The sequence below is a fragment of the Chamaea fasciata genome, unplaced genomic scaffold (assembly GCF_029207755.1).
Source record: "Chamaea fasciata isolate MVZ Bird 193981 ecotype frontalis unplaced genomic scaffold, bChaFas1.0.hap1 SCAF_25, whole genome shotgun sequence".
NCBI classification, from domain to species: Eukaryota; Metazoa; Chordata; class Aves; order Passeriformes; family Sylviidae; genus Chamaea; species Chamaea fasciata.
In genome coordinates, this window is record NW_027094110.1 from 6762890 (window position 1) to 6790172 (window position 27283).

The window sequence follows — 27283 nt, forward strand, 5'->3', positions numbered from 1 at the left end:
TTCATGGAATCATGGAGTGGTTTGGGTTTGAAGAGACCTTAAAGCTCATCCCGTTCCACACCCTGCCATGGGCAGGGACATCTTCCACTAGACCAGGTTGCCCCAAGCCTGTCCAACCTGGCCTAGAACGTGAGGGTCCAAGCCCATGTCATTCTGGGCTCATGACAAACGCATGCTGCGTGAGTTGGGCTGACCTCACATGTCCCAGGGGATGCTCCTGTGGTTCTGCGTGTAGCCGCGAGCTGGGATTGACGTCCCTATCACCACATCAGCTCCCTGAGCAGGCAGAGCTGGAATCCAGAGAACAGTGCCTGTGCTGGCAGAAGATTGCTGGGCAGCTTGCAAAGCTCTCGGCACAAGATGAGGGTGTTCCCTCTTGTCCCATCAGCTTTTCTCTGGAACCAGAGCTCTACCCCCACCCGGCTCCACCCTCCTGTCAGGGAGTTGTGGAGAGCGAGGTCACCACTCAGCCCCCTTTTCTGCCCTAGAGCCTTGCCCCACCCAGTGGTTTGCAGCCACTCTAAGTTGTAAATTGTTTATTCTTTTCTACTTCTAATTTAACAGTACGTGCTCTGCTCTCCTGTAAGGGCAGCAAATCATTCGGTAGCAAAAACTGAATGCAAAACAGGTTGTTCTCCAATGACTTGTTTTAATAAATAATGGGTTGAAGCACCATGAAGGAGCTAGAATGCTGCACCTGTTCTGTTGGGTTTTGATGCTTTAAAAGATTCCTAGGGTTTCACGAACAGGTGTGTTTGGCCTCATTTAAGGTGGGGGAGTGGAGGTCATGCCATTTTGGAGATTCCTGGGAGGTGGTATTCCGGCTTCTGCTTTGGCCAAGAAGGGGAGATGGGGAAAGCAGGAAATCTTGGCCTCTCTCAGCCACTGGAGCAGCTCTCCCCATTCCTGTGTCCTCTGGCACTGACTTCATCCCCCTGTGCAGGGCAGTGGTGAGGCAACACCTCCAATCCTGAGGTCAGTTCTGGGCCCCTCAGTTCGGGAAGGACATCGAGGGGTTGAAGTGTGTCCAGGGAAGGAAACTGAGCTGCGGGAGGGGCTGCAGCACCAGCAGCAGCTGAGGGAGCTGGGGAGCTCAGCCCGGAGAAAAGGAGGCTCAGGGGGCACCTGCTCACTCTTCAAAACTTCCTGACAGGAGGGTGTAGCTGGGGAGGAGAGGGGTGGTGTCAGGCATCAGCTCTGCTGCTACGGAACAAGGGACAGGACAAGAGCAAACAGCCTTAAGCTGGGCCAGGAGAGGTTCACTTTTGATACTGGGGAAAATTTCTTCCTGGAAAGGTTGGTCAGGCTCTAGCACAGCTGCCCAGGGCAGTAGTGTAATCACCATCCCTGGAGGGTTTTATAAAACACATGTGGCACTTGGGGACATGGATTAGTGGTGGCCTTGGCAGTGCTGGCAGAACTTGGAGGGCTTTTCCAAACTCAGCAATTCCATTATTTTGTGACTGACCCAGCCCTTCTTGGGGGTGGCAATTCTTTGCTGTAGCCCTTGTCCTTTCCCCTAATGGGCAGTAGGTTAATTAAATCAGGCCAAGTCGTCATTCTGGTCCCACCTTTCACAGGCTGTGGGAGAGCTGGTGAAACATGGTGAGTCCATGAGGAGCTTCAGCATCACGCAAGGGACCTGGTGGCACCCTCGGGCAGGCTCAGGGAAGATATTGAAGGGCTTTCTGGGATTTCTGAGTTTCCCCACAGCCAGTATTTGGTTTGTTTCCCAAAATATGTAATCTTCTCCACTCTTCCTGTTGTGTGAGTATGTGTCTGGAGAGGAGGTTTTGGATAAAGATGCATTGGGTTTGGGAGGGAAGGGATTTCTCTGACTGGCCACAAGACACCCACTGCCTGTTGTGGCTAGGCAGGGAAATGTCGCTCTTCGACAAACTGCTTAAAAAATTATAAAAAGATCAGTTTTCAATGTCTCCTCCTGCAGGCTCTGAAGGAAAGGGAAAGAAAACAGGCAAGAAGAATCCATCCAAAGTTCAGCTGTCCTTTATCAGCTAATAGGGAAGAAAAAAAGGCAGATGGATGGTCCCAGATGGCGATGAGAGAGGTGAGGGCATGGAAAGCTTTCTCATCTCTGCCAGAGTTTGTAAATATGCATAGAAAAGCTGCTTAATCTGCCTCTCTGTCCCTCCTCTCTAATGGCTTGTTGTGGTGCTTCAAAGACAATGGTTTGGAAATATTCATTAGTGCCCTTGAGGTGTTGTTTGCTATGGAGATGGGATCCTGATAAATTCAGGACTGATGGATTCAGAGCTGCCAAGAGCTCATGTGTGCCAAGCCACACCACATCTCACTGCTCTGAACCATACAGGGCCTGGGCCATCTCTCTGATGAGGAGAGACTGCAGGAGCTGGGGCCTGGTTAGTCCAGAGAACACTGAGAGGGGATCCCATCAATCCAGACAAATATCTCCAAGAGGTGTCAGAGGATAGTGCCAGACTCTTTTCAGTGGTGCCCAGTGACAGGATGGGAAACAATGGCCATAAACTAAACGCCAAGAAGTTCCACCTCAACATGAGATAGAACTTTTGTGTGGAGGAGGGCAGAACACTGGCACAGCTGCCCAGGGAGGGTGTGAAGTCTCCTTCTCTGGCGATACTCCAAACCCACCTGGAAGTGTTCCTGTGTCACCAGGTGACCCAACCCAGGCAAGGGGGTCAGACTGAATGATCTCCAGAGGTCACTTCCAACCCCAACCCCAACAATTCTGGGGCTCTGGGATTCTGTACTTCACTATTCCACACTGTGGTAGCTGGAACCAGCTCCAGAGCATGATCCAAGGGTCCTCAAAGACGTCCCTAATTGGTAGCCCATGAAGGACCAGTCAGTGTAGACATATCCAGAGCTCCTCTTATTCTGGGGTGAAAACACAAAATTTCTTTCTACTGTTTTCTTTCTACAGCCCCAAGAACCCTGTGGAACATGGTCTAACAGAGCTGTGGCGATGTCCAAATTAAAAAGGGCTGTGTGACAGCCAAGATAAATCACAGTGAGACTATCCACTCTAAACCATGACAAGTTTGGGGTGTCCCCTGCTTCTGTCCCAGATTTTCTGCTAATGTGGGAATATTTCCCCACAAAATTATACTCTGTGCTACCTCTGCCCGGCTCTGCAGTGCAGGGGAGGAGTGCGCAGCAGTTGTGGACTCCTGGATCAGGAAAGGATGGGTGATACTTCAGGAGAAACTTGGAGTCTCCCAGGCCACATTCACAGCTTCTTGGGGAATTCGATGTGTGGTACTTCTCATCACAAAAATCAAGGTTCAGGAATGACAAAATAGAGATTTTATCAAGGTGTTGACAGTGATTATATTCTGTTGAAAACCAATTTTCAACATGGGAAAAGTTTGCAACAATTTACTATAAAGGAAAAGCAGAAAACAAAAGTTCTAGATCTCCCTTTTAAGTTGAAGGATTCTTTCTTTGGCTTAGCATTGCAGATTGTCTCTGGGGCTGTCTACGTGTCCAGTCCCTGAAGCCAGGGGTGGCATACCTGGGAATGCTTGGATTGTTCCAAGAAGAAGCAGACAAAGATATGATTCCTCACTACCTTTTTTTTTGTGCGCTTTCCAGTTGGGAAATGAGCTTCTAGTTTGTTGCTCACCTCTTATAGGCACTTGATGACTGAGCACAACAATACCGTAGAAAGCTAGAGGATTGTCTTGTGAGGTATTTATAGGATAGCATTATGGACTTGTATAGGTTGGAAAAGCCTTCTAAGATCATCAAATTCAACTATTGCCCTGGAACTACCACTAACCCAGTAAATTTCTTCAGGGGTGGGGACTCCACCACTGCCCTGGGCGCCTGTGCCAGGACTGAGCAATCCTGTCAGAGAAGAAATTTTCCCAATATCCAACCCTAACCCTAACCCTAAACTTCTACTGGTGCAACTTGACACCATTTCCTTTTGTCCTGTCTCTTGTTCCCTGGGAGAAGAGCCTGACACCCACCTAGGTCCACCCTCCTGTCAGTTAATTTCTTCCACCTCCAGATGCTGTAACTCAAATTTCTCTTCCAAAACACACAGTGTTATAACATTTTCAGCCTTGTATCCTGAAAAGTGACCAGACAGGACCTTAGAGAGATCCCGGACTGTATCAAAGTGGAACAAACAAGCGATTCATTTGACTTCTTCAGGCAAAGATGGCACCAAATGGACACCAAAGGCTAAATGCACTGTGGTTTCTGTTGCCCTCAGCACTGTCACAGCTGTGGCAGTGCTGAGGAAGGAGAGTCAAGGAAGACAGAAAGGAACTTTTCATCAGGAACTGGAGTGACAGGACAAGGGGAAATGGTTTCCCACTGCCAGAGGGCAGGGTTAGGGAGGAAACAGTGGGAGGAAACTGTTCCCTGTGAGGGTGGTGAGGCCTTGGTACATGTTGCCCAGAGAAGCTGTGGCTGCCCCTGGATCCCTGGAAGTGTCCAAGGCCAGGCTGGATGGGGCTTGGACCAACCTGGGGCAGTGGAACGTGTTCCTACCATGGCAGGAGGTGGGATATGGTGAGATTTAAAGTCCTTTCCAACCCAAACCATTCCATGATTCTGTGTCTGAGGTCAGCTGGGGAAGAGAATGGCTGTGTCCCTCTCAGTGTAAGTGAGCACCAGGACCAGGGTTGTAGGATCAGGGAAATTGAAGTGATGGGGATGGAATCTACCATGGCAGTGTTTAATTTTGTGCACTTGGAAATTAATCCCAACAATTTCTTCTACAATCGAGAAAAAAATCTCAGTCGTGCTGGTGAATCATAGGAAGGATGTGAGCAGTACCTGGCCACTGCAGTGCTGGAGATAAAGGAAGATCTGGAATGCACCAAGAATGTACATTTTCAGTCAGGATGGGGAATGTCTGGTTTGTTACACATAGCACTAGGAGACTCACCTGGAGCACCCGGTGCCTGTGTGCAGGGTAGGATCTGGCCAGGAAGACAGGTGGAGGAGGTGATTAGGCTGAGGAAAATCCTAGGGGAGCTTGTTTTGTCAAAAAAACACCAAAGGGCTCCTTGCTTGGGTAAGCAGAGAGAGACCTGGGAGAAGGCAGTAAATATTAGAAGGATGATAAAGGATGAAGAAAGCCAGGATGAAGCTGGCAGGATAACAAATGGGTACAAAATGCTGGACATGGGGTAAACTGCATGGAAACTTGGAGGGAAAAGCCTGTTTCTTGTCCCTGTGGGAGAACTCCCATGTGCCAGTAAATCTTCTATATGGATTAGGGAAATGGAAAGTTGGTGCTGCCAGCCAAAGCCCAGGCTTAGGGCACTGCCTGGACCAGGAGAAGGGGAGACTCCAGATTTCTATCTGTGCAGAAGAAGGGATGTCTTTGGGGCTTAGTGAGGGGAAGTGGGAATGTGTGAGGAAGAGCAGCTGCAGGAACAGCCCCTCAGGGTCTGAGGGTCGGTAGGAGCTCTGACAGTCCCCGGGGTGTCAGGTCATCAGAGCTGGGAGCTGGGAGCTACCTGCTGCCTCCATGCCTCCGATGGAAGCAGTCTGCCTCAACACCACCACCTCCAGCTCTTTCCCGAGGGGCTGAGCACGTCGGCTAACGGCACCGATCCCACACCGCAGCGGGATGGAGAGGAGAACTTCCTCTGAAGTGGGTGCTTCCTTGCCGATTTTAGCCAAGAGCTGTCACTGTCACAGCAAAGGCTCCCCCCATCCTTTCGTAGCCACGCTGCCCACTTTAGTAGACCCCCAGCCCCCATGGCACAGGCTGGAGCTGCCTCCTCCACCCCCCATCCCCGGCCTGCCGGCTGGTGCATTTTTCCCTGTTTTCTCACTGGGTTGGCCCATTGCCTTTAAAAGGCGAAATGCTTCGGACTAAATTTGGTCATGTAGCTCTGCATGGTTCCCTGGAATGTCCTCGGGTTTCAGGCTCCTCTGATAGCACCATTCCCCGCCTCCCGCCGAGCTCCATTGGCTTCCCAGCGCCCGAACCGCTACTGGATCCTGTTATTGGCCAACTCTTGGACCGAGGGGTGTCCCCTCTGGATAACCACCGTATCCTCGGCTGGAGAGCTGCTGAGATTTAACACTTCAGCACCTGCTGCCGCTCGGGAAGCAGCCTTGGAGCTTCGGCTTCTTTTTTTTTTCTCCTACTTTGGGTACCACACAACCGCCACCGTGTCTCGCCAGCGAGCCAAGATGTCCAAAGTGGCCAAATACCGGCGACAAGTTAGTGAAGATCCAGATATAGACAATTTATTGTCTACTTTATCTCCAGAGGAGATGAAGGAGCTGGAAAAGGAGCTGGATGTGGTGGATGCGGACGGGAGCATCCCTATGGAACGCAGTCAGACAAATCAATCAGAAAACTCACCTGGCCCACAAAACTGTGACACGGCGCTCAACCACCACGACAAGGACACCAGGAGGCTCCTGCAGCGGGAACACTCGATAGACGTAAGTCACATCCCCCCCCCCTGCTGCTGCGAGAAAGGTGGGAACACATCTCAAACACCCTCCACCCCTCCCCCCCGGGCTGAGTGAGGGACCAGATGGAAAACACAAAACCCGAGAAAGGCTTGCGCTTGCTGAGGAGGGATAGCTGTCCCGGGGAGACCAGGAAACTGGTCCAGACACTCCGGGAGGGAACAGGGTGTCCCTGGTGTTGATAGCAAAGCCAAAACCCATGCTGGTGCCAGGGTTTTTCTCCCTGCCCCTGCTCTGACATCGCTGGGCAGGGCTGGGAGTGGAGCTGGGAGTCCCAGGAGGCTGCTGGAGGGGCCGGTGCAGTGACAGCGATCCCACGGGCTGCGGTTTTTTTTTGGTTTTGTTTTTTTTTTTTTTCTCCTTCTTTGGAGATCTCTGGACTCTTGATCCTTTCAGTTCTTCTTATGCAAAAGATTAAACAGTCTCCGGTTCTTGTAGAATAAAAATGTTTGCTACTTTGTGGAAATCATGTCAAGAAGCAGGTTTTACCCTATGGCATTTGTTTTTGTATTTATTGTTCACGTAAAATTCTTTCTTTTACTTCGATTTGGGTATATTTATCTCCCTCTCTGCAGCTGGCAAATCCTTCAAGAGTTTGCTTGGAGCTCAAGAGCTTCATGTCAGTCCTTCTCCTCTTTTTGTATTGTGCCTTAGTGGGAGTCAGTCCTACTTTTCTGTAGCATTTATTAACTTCAGCACTTAGAATACTTGGTATGTGCTTTGTACATGGAAGCCTGGGAAGTATCTGGCTTCCCTAGTTTTTCACGGCAGACTGAGCCAGAAAGTGAAAGACAGTGATTCTTCAGCAGTTGATCCATGTGGTCATGGGCTGGTTTCGTGTCACAGGCAGGATTTCCATCTGCTGTGTCTGGGCAGGGCTGGGGAGTGTTGGCAGCACAAGCAAAGCCAAGTATTATGTGGTTACCCCTCTGCTCTGGCTCTGATTCCAGATCTATTCCAGGTCACCCAGCTGTACCCTGGGTCGTCCAGCTGGGTAATCAATCTGCAACTACCCCAGAGCACTTGGAAATTTCTTTTTCTGGATATTTATGGAGTTTAAATAGGAGGGTCCTCTCCTGGCTGTGGCCTAGGCACCCTTTTTCCCTTCTAAATATTGGGAGGAGCGGGAATGGAAATTGCACCTATAGGAGAAATAACTGAAGGTTGATTTTGGAGAGCTGAACAAAGGGTTAAATTGTTCCTCCCCACCCCTGTCCTGGGCAGCCTGTGAGCTCCCTCTGGCTCTGAGGATAAAGAACAGGTTTCACCTTCTATATGTGGTGCTTGGCATGGGCTGGGGGACAGTGAGTGCCGTTGCCCCTCACCACAAAGGCTCTGCCTTGGTTTCCTCACGAGCAGAAAATTTCTCTGTAATGGAGAAGTGCAGGTGCTGCAGGACAAACCTGCCTGGAGAGGGAAATGCTTTTATGTGGGACCAGTCATGCAGTGGGACCACTGTTCTGCAGCTGATCCCAAGAGATGGGTTTGACATCACTTGTGTTGCTGTTTCATCACTTGTGTTGTGTTCTATTAACTGTTGGAACATGAGGAGTTGACTGGGAACTGGCATAAGGAGGTGTCTATGACCAGGAGAAGGGAGAAATTTGTGAGTTTTGTTAAAAGGAGACCAGGGAAATTGCCTGGTTAAACATAATGTTGTTTGGAAATGCCTGAAGAGTGTGTGTGCAGTGGAAGAGGACTTGGGATGTGGAAAGGGATGGCCCAGGGAGGAGAGACACCTGTGAGAGAGTGTAGGGGTCTGGCTGGAGGGGAGCACAGCATGGGGGTTCTGGAAAACCTGCTGCTGCTCTCTGAGTTTCAGAGCTTCAGGCCATGGAAGACAAAGCAAATTGGCAACAGGTCAAGTTTGTCAGTGAAAGTGGCCCAGTTCAATTGCATTGCAGTAACTGGATAGGGCAGAACTGACTTTTTTCTTCTATTTCAGTCCCTGGAGGCCAAGAAAAGAAGTATATCCTACACCCCTTCCTCCCTGCCATTGTTAGGATCTGGGATTAGCACCTAGAAAATGGCAGCTTGCAGTGCTGGCACATCAAATCATGCTGATGGTGGAATAAGGCTGTGCTATGCCATGGGGCACGGGGATGGGATGGGATGGGATGGGATGGGATGGGATGGGATGGGATGGGATGGGATGGGATGGGATGGGATGGGATGGGATGGGATGGGATGGGATGATCAGACTACAAGAACAGTCACAAAAAACAGTGCAGGAAACTGATGGTCCCCTCTGTCCAAGGAAGTCCCAGGGCTAGGTTTTGCTGCAGGATGGAATGAGAACATGGAGCCATCCAGAGCACCCAAGGTGGGTGCCGAGCTCTCCCTCAGCTGCTCAGAGCTCTGAGGTCTCCAATGACAAATCCCTCTCATGTGTCAGCAGATTTCATGTTGTGCTAGGCAGCACAGGCATGGTGGCTGTACTCCCACGGGGTTGGCAATCCCCCAGGGTGTGCAGATATCACCCAATGCATGTCTATCCCAGCCCCTGTCCATCAGCAGCTCCCAGTATTCTGAAGCAAGTCCAGAGGAGGTCACAGAGATGCACTGAAGGCTGGAACTCCTCTGATCTAGAGACAGACTAGGAGAGCTGGGGGTGTCCAGCCTGGAGAAGGGAAGGCTCCAAGGAGATCCCCTGAAAAGACATCACAGACACAGAATAAGATCTTCCAGATGTTCACAGGTAATTCCCACTGGAATTACCTCCCATTCCTTCCCTGACCTTGTGCCCGTGCTTCTCCCCTCTCTCCCACCCCCTGCCCCAATCACACATCTGCTTCTGGCTTGCAAAGGTTTCTCTTGATGCCTTAAATTAGGAATAGCAGGCACTGTGTCTGTGATGTCTCTTCAGTAGGGAAGGACAGGAGGGCAGATTCTTGTCCTTGAACTACAGTTTGTCTGTCCGTAGTTCATGGAATCATTAAATGGTTTCAGTGGGAAGGGACCTTAACGGTCATCCCATTCCAGCTCTGCCATGGGCAGGGGCACCTTCAACTATCCCAGGTTGCTGCAAGCCCCATCCAACCTGGCCTTGGATACTTCCAGGTATGAGGCAGTAGGTTCTCTGGGCACTCTGTGCCAGGGCCTCATCACCCTCACAGGGAAAAATTTCTTCCGCTATCCCATCTAACCTTGTCCTCTGGCAGTGGGAAGCCATTCCCCCTTGTTCTGCCTGTCACTCCAGGCCCTTGTCCCAAGTCTCTCTCCAGCTCTCTTGGAGCCCCTTTAGGCACTGGAAGAGGCTCTAAGGTCTCCTCAGAGCCTTCTCTTCTCCAGGCTGGACACCCCCAGCTCTCCCAGTCTGTCTCCAGATCAGGGGAGTTCCACCCCTCAAACCATCTCTGTGGCCTCCTCTGGACTTGCTTCAGAAGTTCCATGTCCTTCTTATGTCCTCCCTGCTGTTCTTCCATGCCTCCTGATGGGAATCTCTATTGTGGGACATTGTGTGTTATCTGGGATGTGAAGGAATTCCTGCAAAGTGCAAAATAAGGTATTTTGGAGGGAAAGGTTTTGTTTCTGCCCATCTCACTCTTCTTGCAATCATTGCCTTGTTCTTGGACTGGCTCCAGGCACCTCCATTTCCACCTAAATATTGGGAGAAGTGGGTATATTTAGAAATATTGTTAACTACATAACAACACATATTCTTAGTGATGAAAAGGGCAAACTTGGGTAACTAGGAAGCAGATTATAAACAGCCCAAAATAGACATGAGCTTTGCCCCAACCTTTCCACACTGGGCAGCCAAATTCCCATCTTGGTGATGCAGTAATAAATTCATCTTAATTTTTTCTTGCTAATGAGTGGAAGTATAACCCAACTCAAGTGTGGAGCTTGGGCCAGTGCCCCTCTCTGGATGTTACTCAACAAGGTCCATTTGTCTCAGAAGCTGGAACTAAATGAATATTCATAAGTAGATAAACACAGAGATGATTTCTGTTAGCTCATGGCTCATTACGGTCACAGGCAAAGACATAATGAGAGAAATTCTGGTTAGAAATATGCTGTGAAGTTGATGCTGTGATATTACACTGCTAGAGGGCAGGGTTAGATGAGATATTGGGAAGACATTCTTCTCTGTGAAGAGGGGCAGGCCCTGGCACAGAGCCCAGAGAAGCTGTGGCTGCCCCATCCTTTGAAGTGTTCCAGGCCAGGCTGGACAGTACTTGGAGCAACCTGGGATAGTTGAAGGTGTCCTTGCCCATGACAGGGAGAGGAACAGGCTGATCTTTAATGTCCCTTCCCAGCCAAACCAGTCTAGGATTCCATGAGTTACATAGGGCACAACTGACTTGCTGTCACTTGAAATCACTGTATCATGCCTGGTGTTTCTGTCCAGAAGAGGAAAGGCTGCATGTGGCAGGGCACAGGGGTTCTGTGCAGCTGTCCCTGCGGGATGGGTTTTTTGAGAGCTGAGCTGTGTGAGGAGATGGAGTCTGTGGGAGCTGGTCTGGTTCCTCTGTTGCTGGTGACATCTATAAAAACCACATGTCTGTGCAGAGAACAGAGTTATACCCTCCCTGAGAGCACCCCATCCATCGTGGGGTCTCTTCTATAATGGTCTTTAAAGGAATGATCTTTAAGGTCCCTTTGAAGTATAACCATTTTATAATTCCATGATCTTTTCCACTGGCAGTTGGTCAGCCCTAAACACTCTCAGGGAACATCTGCCAGATGGGACCTAGATGAGAAGAACTATCCCATGGGAAGGATCTCCGTATGAACCACATATGCCATGGACTGGTGCTTTGGTGGACGTGTCCTCCTGAGCAGTTGCCAAGTCCACAACAGGAAGTTTTACTTTCCAAAGCATTCTACAAAATCCACCTGCAGCTGTTCTTGGCTTTCCTTGGATTCTCACCTGGCCTCACCACAGTGCCCTGGTGGCTCCCAAAACACCAAGCACCTGACGGCAGAGACAGCCCCTCCTTGCGCATTCCCTTCTCTAGCATCACCATCTTCCCTGGGAATGGATAGAGCCTCCTTCCCTCAGCTCACAGAACCATGGAATATCCTGAGTTAGAAGGGACTCACAGGGATCTCTGAGTCCAGCTCAGAGATGATCCCAAAATCCCACCCACCATGTGCCTCTGAGAGTTATCCAAACACTCTTTGAAGCTCACCTGTATGGGGAGTACACCTGGGTGTCCTGATCCCATCAGAGTTCCCAGTCCTGCCTCCCAGCAGGGTGTGTTTTGATTTGATTTCATGCAGCTTCAAGCATGGATGGCTAGGAAGTGCAGGGAAGTTGCATGAGGGAGCAGGAGGGGAGTCATTCCAGGGCTGTGAACCCAATTTTTTAATGAAGATACTCATGTCATGGGTGTCTCCATGAAGCCCAGGGACCAGCTTCCTGGAGAAGACTCTGAACAGAGGATGCTGGATGCCAGGGCAGTTTTGCATAGCCAGACCCAGATGTGCACAGTGCAGATGGTCCCTGTATTTTTGTCACTTGAAGGCTGAACCCCCTTCCCACAGGAGAAGCTGAGTTGGTATCTTCCAGCACCTTTTTGCTTCCTCTTGGATATCCCACTCCCTAAGCGCACTCCTTTGCAGGCAAGGTCTCCTTCTGTTCCAGGTCCATGCATCCTTATCCCCGCAGGCTCCTGGGAATATTTCCATGTCCCCAAGCTCTCCTCATGGAGGCTGGACAGGCTCCTCATGGCCTGGTTTGGATGCAGAGGGAAAAACAGTGAGCTCAGAGGGTTTATTTAATCCAAATTCTGCGTATCTGAAGGATGCCGGTGCCAGAGGACAGCAGGTTCTATTGCCATGGAGAAGGATTTCTTTTCACAAGACCTTGGACCTTGGGAAGGTCTTGTAAAAAGTCCTGCCTTCTTTTCTAACTCTTTCAGGCTTGAAAGTTGCTGCTGGGTGATTTTTAATCCAGTCACTTGATTTCCCTCCAAGGAAAGTGGAGATCCTCAGCAGTGAGCCCTTCTTCAATATTACGGGCAAACAAGCCAGGATTTAAATTTCTTATTAATGCTTGAAGCTTGTCATCTTTTCATTAAAATATCTGGAGGAAAAACAAGCTCTTTATTTAACTCGCTGGTTCAGACTCAAGGGAATTTGCAAACAAGGGTATAGCAGGGGTTATATAATTCCTTGAGCATCTTCCTAGTTTGTCCCTAACACGTGTACTGAAACTCTGCTCTTCTGTTTATCAGCTGGTTCTCTGACTGCCAAGACCGTTCCTCCTCCTTTCCAAGAGTCTTCACTAATTCCCATCTCTTGCCTTTCTTTTAACCATGTCCTGACCTGGTCACTTCTCCCTCATCAGAGAATCTTTATGATTGGAAAAGACCACTAGGATCATCAAGTCCAAAGAATCCCAGACTGGTTTGGGTGGGAAGGGACATGGAAGCCAATCCCATTGCACCCAGCCCTGCCATGGGCAGGGACACCTTCCACTATCCCAGGATGCTCCAAGCCCCATCCAACCTGGCCTTGGACACTTCCAGGCATGGGGCAGTCACAGCTTCTCTGGGCAACCTGTGCCAGGGCTTCATCACTCTCACAGGAGAGAATGGACCAGAATATATTGTTCTGAACAGCTTCTGGCCTCCAAAAGAGGTGAAAGGGGTGGGTGACACTGGAACATCCATCCAGAGGCTTCTCCAGTGGCTTCTGGCCCATGGAATAGGCAGTGGGCAAAGCTGTGGGTGCTTCTACCAGCACACCGAGGGGAATAGAGCTGGCAGCTTCTTGGGCTTTGCGTTCCTCCATGGATGATAGCCAAGGATATCCAAACTAGTCACACATTTGGAAAAAACCCAAAAGTATTGAGCCGTTCCTATTTGGTCCTTAAAGGAGGCCACAGATTGTCCCTCCAGCTGCACAAGTCACTCTCCAACTCCCTGACAGGAGGAAGCAACCAGGTGGGGGTCAGGCTCTGCTCCCAGAGAGCAAGGGACAGGACAAGAGGAAATGGCCTCAAGCTGCACCAGGGTAGGTTCAGGTTGGACATCACAAGGAATTTCTCCATGGAAAGGGTGGTCATATATTGGACAGGACTGCCCAGGGCAGTGGTGGAGTCCCCTTTCCTGGAGGTGTCCAAGGAATGCCTGGATGTGGCACTCAGTGCTCTGGGCTGGGTTAGAAGGTGAGGGAAGACATTCTTCCCTGTGAAGGTGGTGAGGCCCTGGCACAGAGCCCAGAGAGTCATAGGTCAGACTAGATGATCTCAGAGGTCTTCTTCAACCAAATTGATTCTGTAATTCTGTGAAGTCCAGGAGATCCCTTTTGCTGCTCAGAAATGAAAACTGTTGACTGTGCTCTGGTGTTTCATTCTGAGCTTCTGAAAACATCACAACTCTGTCACAAGAGGGATGAGCAGCAGAAGCAGGAGCTGTTACCTGCAGCAGATGATAAAATGACCCTCCAAGGTGAACAGAGAAGCAAGAACAATCCTATGGCAGCTCCCAGAAGGATCTGCAGTGTGGAGAACAGCTGAAAAATGTGAAGTGAGCATACAGGCATCTTTGAGCTGCATTCCCATGAACGTGGTGTGAAAAAGACTTTCACAGCTGGATTGGTGTTTTTGTGATGCCTTTGGGGGCAGAAGTTTTGCTTTCCTTGCTTTTCCTTTTGTGCCAGGGCAAGTCGCAGCACAAAGCGTTCCCAGTGACACAGAGCTCACATCAAAGGCACACAAGTCTAGGAGATCTATGGTCCCTCTAAGAGCACAAGCAGGGAAAAAAGAAACGTGGATTTCTAGTCAGCTGGGGGGAAAAAAGAGTAAAAATCTGAGTTCTATGTTTACATAAAGCACAACTTGGATGCAAACAAATCCATGCAAGTGTTTGGAGTGTTTAGCTTATATGGGCTAAGTTGCCCAGGAGGTTCAATACGTGTTTATGTTGAGCTGATAAATAGACATGGAGGAGGAGAAGAGCTAGGTCCGTTATGCGTCCCTCTCTTTCGCAGCACTGTGACATCACTAGCATGCTAAAACCATCTCAGTGACTCAGCTCCCAGCAGGACACTGGGATTAACTGGCCACATTGCTCCATCCCACCCTCTGCTGTGTGGGAATCATGGCAGGATGGAGCAAGAGGATCTCAGTGTCAGGGTGCATGTTTTGAAGTCAAGGTGTGGCTGGCAGGATGGCGGGAGACAGACAGACTGTGGAGGGTCAAGAATCCTGCTATGTTCGTTCTTCTCCCCAGAATGTGGGTCAAACAGGGATGAAAACAGAAAGGAATTGGAGCTGTGAAAACCAGAGCCCATCCCAGCCATGGTGTGGGAGTAGGACCAGGGCAGTGCCCATCCCCTGTGCTGGCACTGCTGGTGTCATACCTTCAATCCTGACAAGAAAGTCACTGAGGGGCTGGAGCATATCTGGAGAAGGGAACAGAGCTGAGGAAGCGTCTGGAGCGCCAGGAGTGGCTGAAGGAGCTGGGGGGACTCAGCCTGGAGAAAAGGAGACCCAGGGGGGACCTTTTGGCTCTCCACAACTCTCTGACAAGAGGAGGCAGCCAGGTAAGGATCAGGCTCTGCTCACATGGAGCAATGGACGGGACAAGAGGAAACGGCCTCAAACTATGCCAGGGGAAGTTCAGGTTGGATATTGGGGAAAATTGCCTGCATGGAAAGGATTGTAAAGCACTGGCATAGGCTTGTCCAGGGCAGAGGTGGACTCATCATCCCTGGAGAGATTTAAGAGCTGTGTGGATGTAGCTCTTGTGGACATGGGTTAGTGGTCAATGCTGGGGGAATGGTTGGACTTGATGATCTTAGAGGGCTTTTCCAACCATAGTGAATCCATTATTCTGTGATTTCCTGAAACACAACTGGAGAGGCACCAGCCCAGGTCTTAGAGATGTCCTGTGCAGCCCGTTGACCATGTGTTGAGCAGCCCAGGGCTTACACATAGTATTTGGGTCAAGATTTATGCTGCATGCTGCTGAGGGCTCCAAGGGGTCCCTCCTCCTGATGGGAGGCACCATGGCATATGTTGGACATGCCTGGCACTGGAATGAGCACCTGCTCTGGCAGCCTCTGTCAAGGAGAGTGACTTCCTATTTGCTTCCTTAAAGGAAATTCCTCAGTTCCCAAGAACCAGAGATGGTGACCCCTGGCATGCCCGGTTCTATGCCCACTGAGTGCTCTGTCCTGGGATGTAGCTCCCATGTGGTGCTAGAGCCTGAGGAGCTGGTGCTCCCGTTTCCCACAGACTGTTTTAGAGAATGACCAGCAAACCAATGACCAGCAAACCTGGTTTGATTTTCCAGGTAGGCACCTGGAGCTTGGCTCATCTCACCTGCTTCAAGGACCTGGAATCATCTTCCAGCACCAGGTGCCCACTGCCAAGGGGTATCTGTGATGGTCCCATGGGCTGCTGAATGGGATCCATTGGATACCTGCACCAGCACGGGGCCTGGAGGGGTGTCCATGTGTTTCCAGGAGGCTGGGAGCAGTGTCCTGCTCCTTGAGCATCGAGCCCTTATGACACACAGAGGATGGAGAGGACTAAGACTCGCTAGGGCTGAATTGCAATTCTCCTGTTCCTAAAAACCCAGTGAATGCTTTTTGTGAGCTTCCCCCAAAGTGCACAGAGGTGCTGGTAGTGTTAATCACTGGCATTCCCTGCACTTTTTAATCCCTGATGAAGAGGAGACAGCCAGGGAAAAGGTCTCATCTTGGGAATATCCAGTTCAGCCATGGCAGTGCCAGGAGAACGGCTGGGAATATAGGAAATAGAAGAGAAAAACCTGAACTTCTAAAACCTGATTTTGTTAGAGGAGAAAAAGTTTCCATTTGCAGAGTATTCAGTGGCTTTACAGCTTTCTGGAAAATGGCTGTATGTCTCCATGGAGGGGCTGGAGCTCCTCCGTTAAAGGAAACCAAGTTAAAACATTCATCAGCCTACATTCAGGAAAAAAAAAAAAAAAAAAAAAAAAAAGAGGTAAAATCAGGGCTAGAAACTGCCCAGTCTCTGGAGAACAGCTCTGCATCTCAGAAAGCGGACTTTTTAAAAACATTGGTCTGTGACATGCAAAGACACAGTGATATTTGGTGTCAGAGAGGTCTGGGCAGAAGGGAAGGGGAAAAGCTGAGTTCCTTATTGAAATGACAGGATAATATGTGAGGCAGGACAGGGCAAGGAGTTGCTTACACCTCTCTGGGCTTTAGCACACAGAGCAGGTGTGCTCTGTGTGCTAAAGGTCTCTGGCAATCCAGGTTCAGCAGCTCCCAGACCTCAGCCAAGGACACAGCATTCTTTCCAGGAATGTCCTTGGCTCTGAGTTGTCCATAGGTTACTCAAAACTGGCTGAGAAATGGAAGAAAAAAAGCTTGGGCAGCTTGTTGTGTTTTGGCTTGACTCTAGCAACCTTCTCCAGGAGCAGGTACCCAAATACCAGGAACATCAAACAACATCATGCAACCTCCCTGCCTTTGCCACGAGCCACCTCAACGGCCTCTCCGTGAAGTAGGACACTCTCAGAGGCCATCCCCGTCCCCGGGGAGCTCCCACAGGGCTCGTGCACAGCATCCTCAGCCCCAGGGTCACACTGAGGCGTGGAGGGATGCTGGTGACTCCCTCATGGGCTCTGGCTGGGATTTGGGATAGGTGGGTGGGACAGAGGGAACATGGGGGTTGTAACAGTCTGGCAGGTAGGCAGGTGTCTCCAGAGGGTGATGCCCAAAGTTAGAACTGTGGATTGAATTCCAGAGTCTTGTGGTGGATCTGGAGACTTTATAGGGCTTGGCAGCTTGTGTAGGACAGACTGAAACCCTCTAGGCAGTGAAAGCAGATTGGCTTGTTAGTCATGGGTTCATAATTATCCCTAAACCTGTTCCTTCAAGTAACTCAACCCAGTTTTCTTCCCTCACCAGTCTGGTCTGGGACCCTCGCAGCTGACAAAGAGATTTTGGTGAATTGTCTGTGTCTCAGAGGTCTCCCCTCATCCCTGGGTTTCTCCACTTCCCCATTTTTCCACCTCCAAAAGCCATTCAGGATCTGTGTGGAACCAATGGAGCTGTGCTGGTGTTGTCTAAGCCATGCCATCCTAAGAGATGAACTGGAAAATGTCCCATAGGCTGCAGGAGGAATTTATTATCCCAGCACAAGCTGGGAGAGAGGAACAACCGCCTGACCTGGGCGTTATTCCCAAGTCTTCAGTTCTGGAGGGGTTGCAGTTGCTTTGCAGGAACATGGTTCTAGGGGAACAATCTTAGTTGCTGGCCAAATCCACATGCCAGACAGCCAGCATGGCCCTGCCAGGAGAGCTGCTGAAAAGGAGGGAGGCAGTGGGTCCCCAGAGAAGTGTCGTGGTGGGCTCCAGTGCATGTGCAGAAACTACCATCAGCCACCCTGGAGCTGACCCTGGATTTCCCAGCATTACGGGTGATTGCGATGGACCCAATCCTGGCTCAGCCTTCCCCGGGTGCTCCTGAAGTTCTCATGTCATCACGGGATGATGTCTCACACTCAACTTCCATAGGCCCCTACAGCTGCAGCTGACATTAGAGACTGAGCCAGTGTCATGGCTGCTGGTTGAGTTGAGTTCACTGTTCCTGGAGCCACTTTCACAGGACATGCAAGTGCAGGTTTGGCCTGAGATCTTTTGCTGACATGCCCCTTTTCTCATGGGGACTAGCATGACTCATGCCCCCAGCAGTCACCCACACAGAGGAGTCTCCTGGACTCTGGAATCATGGAATGGTTTCGGTGGGAAGGGACCTTAAAGATCATCCCATTCCAGCCCTACCTTGGACACAGACATTTTGCACTCTCCCAGGTTGCTCCAAGCCCTGTCCAAACTGACACTTCCATGGATGGGACAGTCACAGCTTCTCTGGGTCACCTGTTCCAGGGCCTCACCATCCTCACAGGGAGGAATTCCTTCCCAATATCCCATCTAACCCTGCTCTTTGTCAGGGGGAAACCATTGCCCATTGTCCCTTTCTCCAGGCCCTTGTCCAAAGTCTCTCTCCAGCTTTCTTGGAGCCCCTTTAGGCACTGGAAGAGGCTCTAAGGTCTCCTCAGAGCCTTCTCTTCTCCAGACTGGACACCCCCAGCTCTTCCAGTCTGTCTCCCGATCAGAGGGGCTTCAGCCCTCAGAGCATGTCTATGGCCTCCTCTGGACTCACTCCAGAAGCTCCATGTCCTTCTGATCGTGGGGACCTTCTGGCTTCCCCCTTTCAGCCAAGCCCTCCTTGAACCCCTATGGGGTACTCCTCCATGGAACCAGCACGGAGGTGCTCATGCTCCTAAGATTCTATCCTCACCTCTTGTTCTTTGGCTGCTGTGGAGGGACTATGAGAGACTCTTCTCAGGACATACCTCTGAAAATAACTGCAGGCTGGAGAAAGATGCCCCCTTCCAAACACTAAACTTCTGCAAACATATTTCCATGTGTCCCCTCTGCCAGGGACTGATGTAACAGCAGTTTCTGGGCCACCAAGTGCCCTTTCCCTCACCTTGGGTACAGGATTTGTGAATCCCTGGGTAACCTCTCCTCTCTTCTCCTCTCTTCTCCTCTCTTCTCCTCTCTTCTCCTCTCTTCTCCTCTCTTCTCCTCTCTTCTCCTCTCTTCTCCTCTCTTCTCCTCTCTTCTCCTCTCTTCTCCTCTCTTCTCCTCTCTTCTCCTCTCTTCTCCTCTCTTCTCCTCTCCTCTCCTCTCCTCTCCTCTCCTCTCCTCTCCTCTCCTCTCCTCTCCTCTCCTCTCCTCTCCTCTCCTCTCCTCTCCTCTCCTCTCCTCTCCTCTCCTCTCCTCTCCTCTCCTCTCCTCTCCTCTCCTCTCCTCTCCTCTCCTCTCCTCTCCTCTCCTCTCCTCTCCTCTCCTCTCCTCTCCTCTCCTCTCCTCTCCTCTCCTCTCCTCTCCTCTCCTCTCCTCTCCTCTCCTCTCCTCTCCTCTCCTCTCCTCTCCTCTCCTCTCCTCCCCTCCCCTCCCCTCCCCTCCCCTCCCCTCCCCTCCCCTCCCCTCCCCTCCCCTCCCCTCCCCTCCCCTCCCCTCCCCTCCCCTCCCCTCCCCTCCCCTCCCCTCCCCTCCCCTCCCCTCCCCTCCCCTCCCCTCCCCTCCCCTTTCCCTTGCAAATCTGCTCTGGGCACAGCAGGATGACTGTGCCCATATTTTGCTTGCTGAATAAACAGCCAGATCAATAACTACCATTAAACCAGCTATTTTCTACCCCAAAATGAGCTGTGGGGCTTCCGGGGCAGGAAGTGAGATCCTCATTCCGCCCCCAGATTCACTCTCCCCATCCCCAGCTCTGTCCCCAACCCCATTCCTTGCTCAGTGCTGGAGTGAGTGCTTGGATTCCAGGCAAGAAGTTCCCAGTCTCCTTTGCCTTTTAAGGCAACATCTGAGTGGGTTTGAGGGTTACAAATGCTAACAAGCCATGTCAATGCTCATTTTAGTCTATTTAGAGGAAACGGGAAGGCATTTCAGTTCATCAAAACACTGGTGATTAATCAACCAACTACCAGGCTGTTTTCATTAGGCTTATTTTTAAAGGTTTGACATGCTATGTAAAAATATTCCCCCAATAAATGTGCTTGTGACAGAGGAAATGACACAGAAAGGGTGTAGCAGCACTGGTTTCGAGGTACCCAAGGTAAATATGCCAGTGTGCAGAGAGGAGTGAGCAGGCAGAACTCGGGATGGCCATGAAGAGGGGACAGCTGGCCCTGGGCTGCAGGAGAAGCTGTGCTGGTGGCCACAGGGACAGGCAGGGGTTCCAGAGCAGGGGAACAGTGCTTTTCTCTCTCCTCGTCCCCTACCACCCAGGCTCTGCCACCAACCTCCACTTCCAGCTGCACTTCCAGCCTGGAGGTAAGGACTTTGACATTATCACCAGTGGTGGGCTGGTGACACCTGAGGCTGGCACCTGCAGCATGGGCTAGGCTAGTGGGACACACCAAGAGTCCAGGGATGGTGGAAAGGCAGGAGGGGACAAGGACGTGTTCCCTCCTGGGTATACATGTGGCCTCAGGCAGGGCCTGGAGCAAACCTGCTTTGGAGATGTCCCCAGGCTCCAGCCAGGGATGGAGATGGGCCACAGTGACCCTTGGTTTTAGAAACACAGATCTGGTTTCTTGCCTGAACATTTTTCCTCCTGATTCCTCCCCCTCTGCTGCCACTGGAGCTGGGCACTTGCCAAGGGCTCTCCCAAGGCAACTCTGCAGGAGATGAAGCAGCTCGAACCCCTCTCACCCCCTGCAACCATCCAGCACTTCTTCCAGTAACCTGCAGGTCTTAGATGGGATCCTTCTGATACATCCCAAATTTGCTGGATGCAAATGATCCCACAAGCGCTACCCACAGTGGCAGAAACACCTGTGATGGTCACTGCATATCTGTTGAGTTCCCTTGTTCCTATGCCTGGGGCCACAGCAGGCTCCTTTTACCCCAATTTCCTTTCCCTGACTTCTCCCAGCTCCCTTTCTCCGGATTCCTTTTCCCCCACCTCTTTTCCCACCTCCCATTCTCTGGCTCCAGGTCTGTCCTCCCCTAGACCTGCCCCACATCACAGCACATGGACACACATCCATGGATGGAAGCTTTAACCAGATAATAGGACATTTCCAGCATGTGCTGCAGCAGCTTTCCCAAGCAGGGATTTACCATGGATTTCATTTTCCTCTAGTTTCATTTGTTTGGAGTAAACCATCACCTTCTCCAAGCATGGGAGAGGTTGCTGGTCATTCTCACCAGGGTTATTCTCCCTTTCTCCAAGATCTGCTCATCCCTAGCCAAAGCCTTTGCTCTTCTCGGTCTTGCATGTGCCCAGGGTGCTCAGGGGAGGCTCAGAGCTCCCCAGTGTTAGGCTGGGTGAGGTTGGGCTGGGAAAGAGAAAGATTTTGGAGCAGTTGGTGTGGAGATGAGGCTGCTGGCTCTGACTCAAGGGGTGCTCGGCCTGTGGTCACCAAAGGGTCACAGAGCCCTTAGGAGGATAAATGTCCCTCCTCATAGGAACCTGCAACCTGGGCACTACCAAACACCTTGGAGAGGCCATATTGGGTACTGGCAGGGGAACACCAGTGTCCTCATCCCACAGTCCTCCTGCCAGGGCTCTTCTACCACCGAGGTGCTTCAGAATGTCACTGAGCATTAGTGCACCATCCTGGTGCTAGGGACAGACCACAGCTTGGTGAGAAGGACCCCTGGTTCAGTGCCAGAGGAGGTGGCATCACCTGCCCCCTGCATCACCCAGGACACCTCTAGGAGTCCCATCCCTGGTCCCTGGGGTGGCAGCAGTGGGGACTGTGTGGACACCACACCAGGCTCTGTAGGGGTCTGGCATGAGCCTTCCTGTTCCTCTTTAACCTTGCACCAGGGAGCCAAGAAATCTCTTAACTAAATAAACAGCTCTCTCATCCCCAGTGGCATCTGTTTATACACCAGGTACAAACAGTCCCCAGGGCTGCCCATGCACAGCCGGTTCTTTCCACAAAAGTCTGTCCCTGAGGGTTGCCAGTCCTGTGCATAGGGAAAGCTCAGCCTCATACTGCCCCAGCATGGACACCGTGGAGCCCTGGGATGAAGAGGAGGAGGCCAGCCTGGCTGCAGACTGGGGTGTCAGGATTCAGATTTGGGGGTTCCAGGCACTGGAAGAAGCCGCAGTGCTGTCCTAATCGTGAGAGGGTCCAGGGAGATTGTAAAGGCATCACAGCTGCATCTCCCAGAGGCATGTTCCTTCCTCCCTTCCCTGGAGTCCTAAAATCTCCCCAGGAAAGATGATGGGCCAGGCCAATGGGGAGGACCTGTGTGTTCCCTAGCCATGGAGGAGGGAGAAGGGCATTTAAATTGCCAAACCTTGATGTGAAATCTATGGTACGATCCTCCACTGTGCAGAAAAGTTGGTCCCAGTGTCAGGTTCATTTTCCTTCAACCACCTGAAGCATTGGCTTCTCTCCCTTGGGAAAGGATGTGTTTCATGTCATGGAGTCCCAGACTAGTTTGGGTCGGAAGGAACCTTGAAGCTCATCCCATTCTACCTCCTGTCATGGGCAGGGACACCTTCCACTACCCCAGGTTGCTCCAAGCCCTGTCTAACCTGGCCTTGAACACTTCCAGGGACAGGGCAGCCACAGCTTTTCTGGGCATCCTGTGCCAGGGCCTCACCACCCTTACAGGGAGGAATTTCTTCTCAATATCCCACCTAACTCTGCCCTCTGGCAGTTTAGAGAGAAGGGTGGGAACCATTCCAAAGGTTGTACCAATGCTGATAGAGACCCCTCCCAGCCCCTCAGCATTGGTTGAAGGCTGCAACAAGACATTGGCTGTGTCCCCAAGCTGCTGGAGCTGGCTGTGGCAAGCAGCAATGCCCAGAACAGGCTGTACCAAGGGCAAGGGTCAGGTGCTTGTAAAAATGATGAAAACTTTCTTCTGACCTTCCCCCAGGCTCTCCAAATTAAGCCCTTCCCTCTTACGATGTTATTGGACACTGGGAGCAGATGTGCTGGGAGAACCTCATGCATTAGAAAGCAATAAATACCATGCTCCCATTTCCTCGGTTTTCTGCTCAAAAGTGGAAACTGCTGTTGAAAGGAGAATGGTTTTGCAGAACACAGGGTTGGAGTGACTGCTGGGTCAGCAGTGTCACAGGAGACACTGCTGTGGGCAATCCCCTGCTTGCACACAAATCCAGGGCAGTGTGGAGAGGGTTGGGCTACAGACTGAAAAGCCATCAGGCATCCAGCTGGAAACCATTTAGGAAAGATGGGAAAGCACCTGGGGCTCACAGGGAGATGGGCACTACCTCCATCCCTAGTTAGACAAATGATTAAAAAATGATAACTTAAAGGGGGTATGAGAGAAGGTGCCTCCTACAGCTTGCTAGTTTATGGCCTCTTAGGGATGGTATCCTGCAGACCTCCAGAGCCCTTTGGGAGGGGGTTGGAGGCAGAAGGAGAGCAGAGCTGCCTTGGAGAGCTGCAGCAGGACCTCATCACACCTGGGTCCTGCAGGGTCTGCCTATATTCAAGGCACTCAGATGCTGAACCCTTCCTTGGATCTAGGACCTCAGCTGGGCCAAACATTCCTCTTCCAAAGGCTAGCCACAGGCTGCAGGATATCCCATGTGACAGAGGTCAGCGACAGTGAGACTGGGGTGACAAGTCTGTAGGTCAGGGGCACCTGTTTCTGTAATTCCCAGGTGTTTTTCTCTCCCTAGGAAAGCAGGTTGAGCAAGAATAAGGGAGACAAAAATCAAGAAGAAAAAGGAAAGGAATCTCCTTCCAAAGACTTGGCCCAAAAACGAGATACTAAAGTGGGGAAAGACTCTAAAAAGGAAGAAAGTGTTCAGAAAACAGACCTGAAAGGTAAAGCTGAGACTGAGACCAAGACCAAAGAGAACAAAGCTATGAACTCTAAAGTCAAGGCCATGGAGAAAAAGCTGATGGGGAAGGACAAGATGGAGGAAGAGAAGGGTTCAGTGTTGAGGGAGGACACAGGGAAGGATAAAAAGGAGGAAGAGAAGAGCTCAGAATTGAAGAAGGATGCAGGGAAGGGTAAAAAGGAGGAAGAGAACGGCTCATATTTTAAAAAGAAGGGTGCAGGGAAGGATAAAAAGGAAGAAGAGAAAGTCTCAGTAGCAAAGGAGGACACAGAGAAGGAAAAAAAGCAAGAAAAGGATTCAGCATCAAAGGACACAGAGAAGGACAAAAAGGAGGAGAAGAGTTCAGAATCAAAGAAACAGACAGAAAAAGACATAAGAGGGGAAGGTAAGAAAGAAAATGATAAAAAAGAAGAGGAAAAGGCTTCAGCTGTGAAAATATCCAAGGCAGATGAGGAGGATAAATCCCAGGCAGAAGCAGAAAAGGCAGAAAAGGTGGAGGAGAAACAGGAGGCCAAGGCAGGAGCCGGGAGCAGCCCTTCCAAGCCTTCCTCCAGCAGCTCTGCCGATCAAGCCAAGGATGATGAAGCCTCCAGCATCTTTGACGAGCTCATCGAGAAGGTGAAGAACAACGATGCTGAGGTGACTGAGGTCAACGTGAACAACTCCGACTGTATCAACAACGAGACCCTGGTGCGCTTCACGGAGGCCCTGGAGTTCAACACTGTGGTCAAGGTGTTTGCCCTGGCTAACACCCGCGCTGATGACCATGTGGCCTTCGCCATTGCCATAATGCTCAAGTCCAACAAGGTGCTGACAAGCATCAACTTGGACTCCAACCACATCACCGGCAAGGGTATCCTGGCCATTTTCCGGGCGCTGTTGCAGAACAACACGCTGACAGAGCTACGTTTCCACAACCAGCGGCACATCTGTGGGGGAAAGACAGAGATGGAGATTGCCAAGCTCCTGAAGGAGAACACCACGCTCCTGAAGCTGGGCTACCACTTCGAGCTGGCTGGGCCACGCATGACCGTCACCAACCTGCTGAGCCGAAACATGGACAGGCAGAGGCAGAAACGCCTCCAGGAGCAGAAACTGGCACAGGAACGGGGGGAGAAGAAAGACCTCCTGGAGGTGCCCAAGCCGGGAGCACTGCCAAAGGGGTCCCCCAAGGCATCCCCACAGCCATCCCCCAAGGCTTCCCCCAAAAGTTCTCCCAAGAAAGGAGGAACACCCACCATGGCACCCCCACCTCCTCCTCCACTCGCCCCACCACTGATGATCAATGAGAACCTGAAGAACTCACTCTCACCAGCCACGCAGAGAAAGTTGGGAGACCGGGTGCTGCCAGTCCAGGAGAAGAACTCTCGGGACCAGCTCCTGGCAGCCATTCGCTCCAGCAACCTCAAACAGCTCAAGAAGGCAAGTGCAGGGCCAGGTAGGGCCCATGCACAGGGTGGGGCTGGGGACTGGGGGCTGGGGGCCGAGGTCATTGCCATTGTCACTCTGGCAGTGTCCTTCTCTGGAGCGGGGTATCCTTGCTCCCAACCCTTGCACAGGGGCAGATCCATCCCTTTGCCAAGCACATGGGGAAGGAAGATCCATCCTTTAATACCATCCCTGCAGAGCAGATGGGGTCAGCAGGTCCATCTCTTGGTAGAACATCCAATAGCAGGTCCATCCCTTGGCAGAGAGCATGACAGGTGCAGATCCATCCCTTGGCAGAGTTCCTGTGTTGGGCAGATCCACCAGGATCCAGGGTCTGGGACACAAGGAAGAAGCTATCCATAACTTATAACTCCCTGGGCTCTTGATATCTTGCTAAGGCTGAGCCCATGCTCCTGGAGTGGAAGGTGGCTGAAGAGGCTTCATCTGCATTTAAACAACTGAAACATTCTTTGATGTCGGCCCCTGCTCCGGGGCTGCCAGACTTGACTAAGCCTTTTGAACTCTTTACATATGAGCAACTGAATGTTGTTCTGGGGGTACTCACACAACACCTTGGGGACCAGTGGAGACGTGTGGCCTAGTTCTCAAAACAGCTAAACGATGTTAGCCAAGGGTGGCCTGGGTGCTTGGAAGCTGTGGCAGCAACTGTCCTCCTAATACAGGAGGCCCATAAATACAGCCTTGGGCAGCACATTGTAGTGTATGTACCCCACAGTACCCCACACAGTAATAACTATGCTGGAACAAAAGGGCCTAATGCTGGTCTCAGCACGGAGCCTTGAAACCTCTCACACACTCCAGGTGGTTTGTGTCCCTGCTGGGCTGTCCATGGACTGGAGTGTGGGGACAGCCAGCCTGGCCAAGAGAAAGAGGTCATTGAATGGTTTGGGTTGGAAGAGACCTTAGAGATCATCTCTTTTCTGCCACGGGCAGGGACACCTTCCACTATCCCAGGTTGCTCCAAGGCCTGTCCAACCTGGCCTTGAATACTTCCAGGAATGGGGCAGTCACAGCTTCTCTGGGCACCCTGTGCCAGGGCTTCACTACCTTCACAGGGAGGAATTTCTCCCCAGTATCCCATCTAACACTGCCTGGATGTCCCTGCACCATGTCAGGGACATTCCTGCACCCCCTCCCTTTGCTCTCCCAGTAATGGGGTATCCTTCCCTGCAGGTGGAGTTGCCGAAGCTGCTGCAGTAGGGAGCGAGACGATTTTTCCCCTGCAGCCCATGGCAGACCTCCAGACTCTGACTTTTCTCATGACTGTTTCCATGACAAGCCCTTTGGAACCTGCAGTGACCGATACCAAGGAGCAGGGATCTCTCTGGGACATGGAGGATGGGCCGGGCCCAGCAGGACATGATGGAGGATATTGTATTTATTTTTTGATGGTTGTGAAGCCTTCAAGCTCGCTCTTCTCCCAGCACCGTGCCCCGCCGGAGATACCAAGAATAGAGCAGTGGTCTGCAGAGCTGATCCTTATGGAAATTCCCCGTCAGAGCATAACGAAGGGGTTTGGCACCCTCTATCCAGGGTCTAGCCTGGGGTGAGCAGGAGTACCCCCAGCCTTGGCGGGGAGCAGGGAACTCCCGGACCACTGTCACATCACCACAAGGTGTCTGGGTGGCTGGCAGTTTTGGGATTCAGGCACAGCAGTGTCTGCAAAGTCGGGGCTTCAGGCTTGATGTCAGGAGGAATGGGAGGGTCAGTGAAGGGAGTAGCCAGGCAGAGAGGAGGCATGGAAGTGGTGGGACATGGGGAGCCAGGCTGAGGCCAGGAGCTCAGGGCATCTTGTATGCATTCACAGCACTGCGGGGGGACCCCCAGAACCCTCAGAGCATGGAAACTAAATCTGCCTCTGAGAGAGTAAGGAAAGCACTGGCTCAAGGGGGGCCGTGTGATGCCCCCCCGCCCCCCCCCCCCCCATGCTTCCTGTCATGACACCTCGATTATGATATGTATGACTGTGGCCACTGCATCAGCAATAAAGCTCACCCAACGCTTCTGGTGCCTCTGGACAACTCCATGCCCCCAGACCCCAGACTGGGGCACAGCGGGTGTCTGAGAATGGACT

At 51.4% G+C, this 27283-nt stretch overlaps 1 protein-coding gene across 1 annotated transcript; it reads left to right on the plus strand.

Moving 5' to 3' along the window:
* Positions 1–5990: 5990 nt before the first annotated feature.
* LMOD1 (leiomodin 1) lies at positions 5991–27213 on the plus strand. The gene is made up of 3 exons (XM_066203734.1): positions 5991–6423; positions 23596–25182; positions 26383–27213. The coding sequence occupies exons 1-3, from the start codon at positions 6166–6168 to the stop codon at positions 26407–26409; spliced, it is 1872 nt and encodes a 623-aa protein (XP_066059831.1). The 5' UTR covers positions 5991–6165; the 3' UTR covers positions 26410–27213.
* The last annotated feature ends 70 nt before the right edge of the window (positions 27214–27283 follow it).

Coding starts and splice junctions, on each gene's coding strand:
- LMOD1 (XM_066203734.1), top strand. CDS start 6,166: ATGTCCAAAGTGGCCAAATACCGGCGACAAGTTAGTGAAGATCCAGAT. Junction 6,424..23,595: donor AGCGGGAACACTCGATAGAC/GTAAGTCACATC, acceptor TTCTCTCCCTAG/GAAAGCAGGTTGAGCAAGAA. Junction 25,183..26,382: donor ACCTCAAACAGCTCAAGAAG/GCAAGTGCAGGG, acceptor CCTTCCCTGCAG/GTGGAGTTGCCGAAGCTGCT.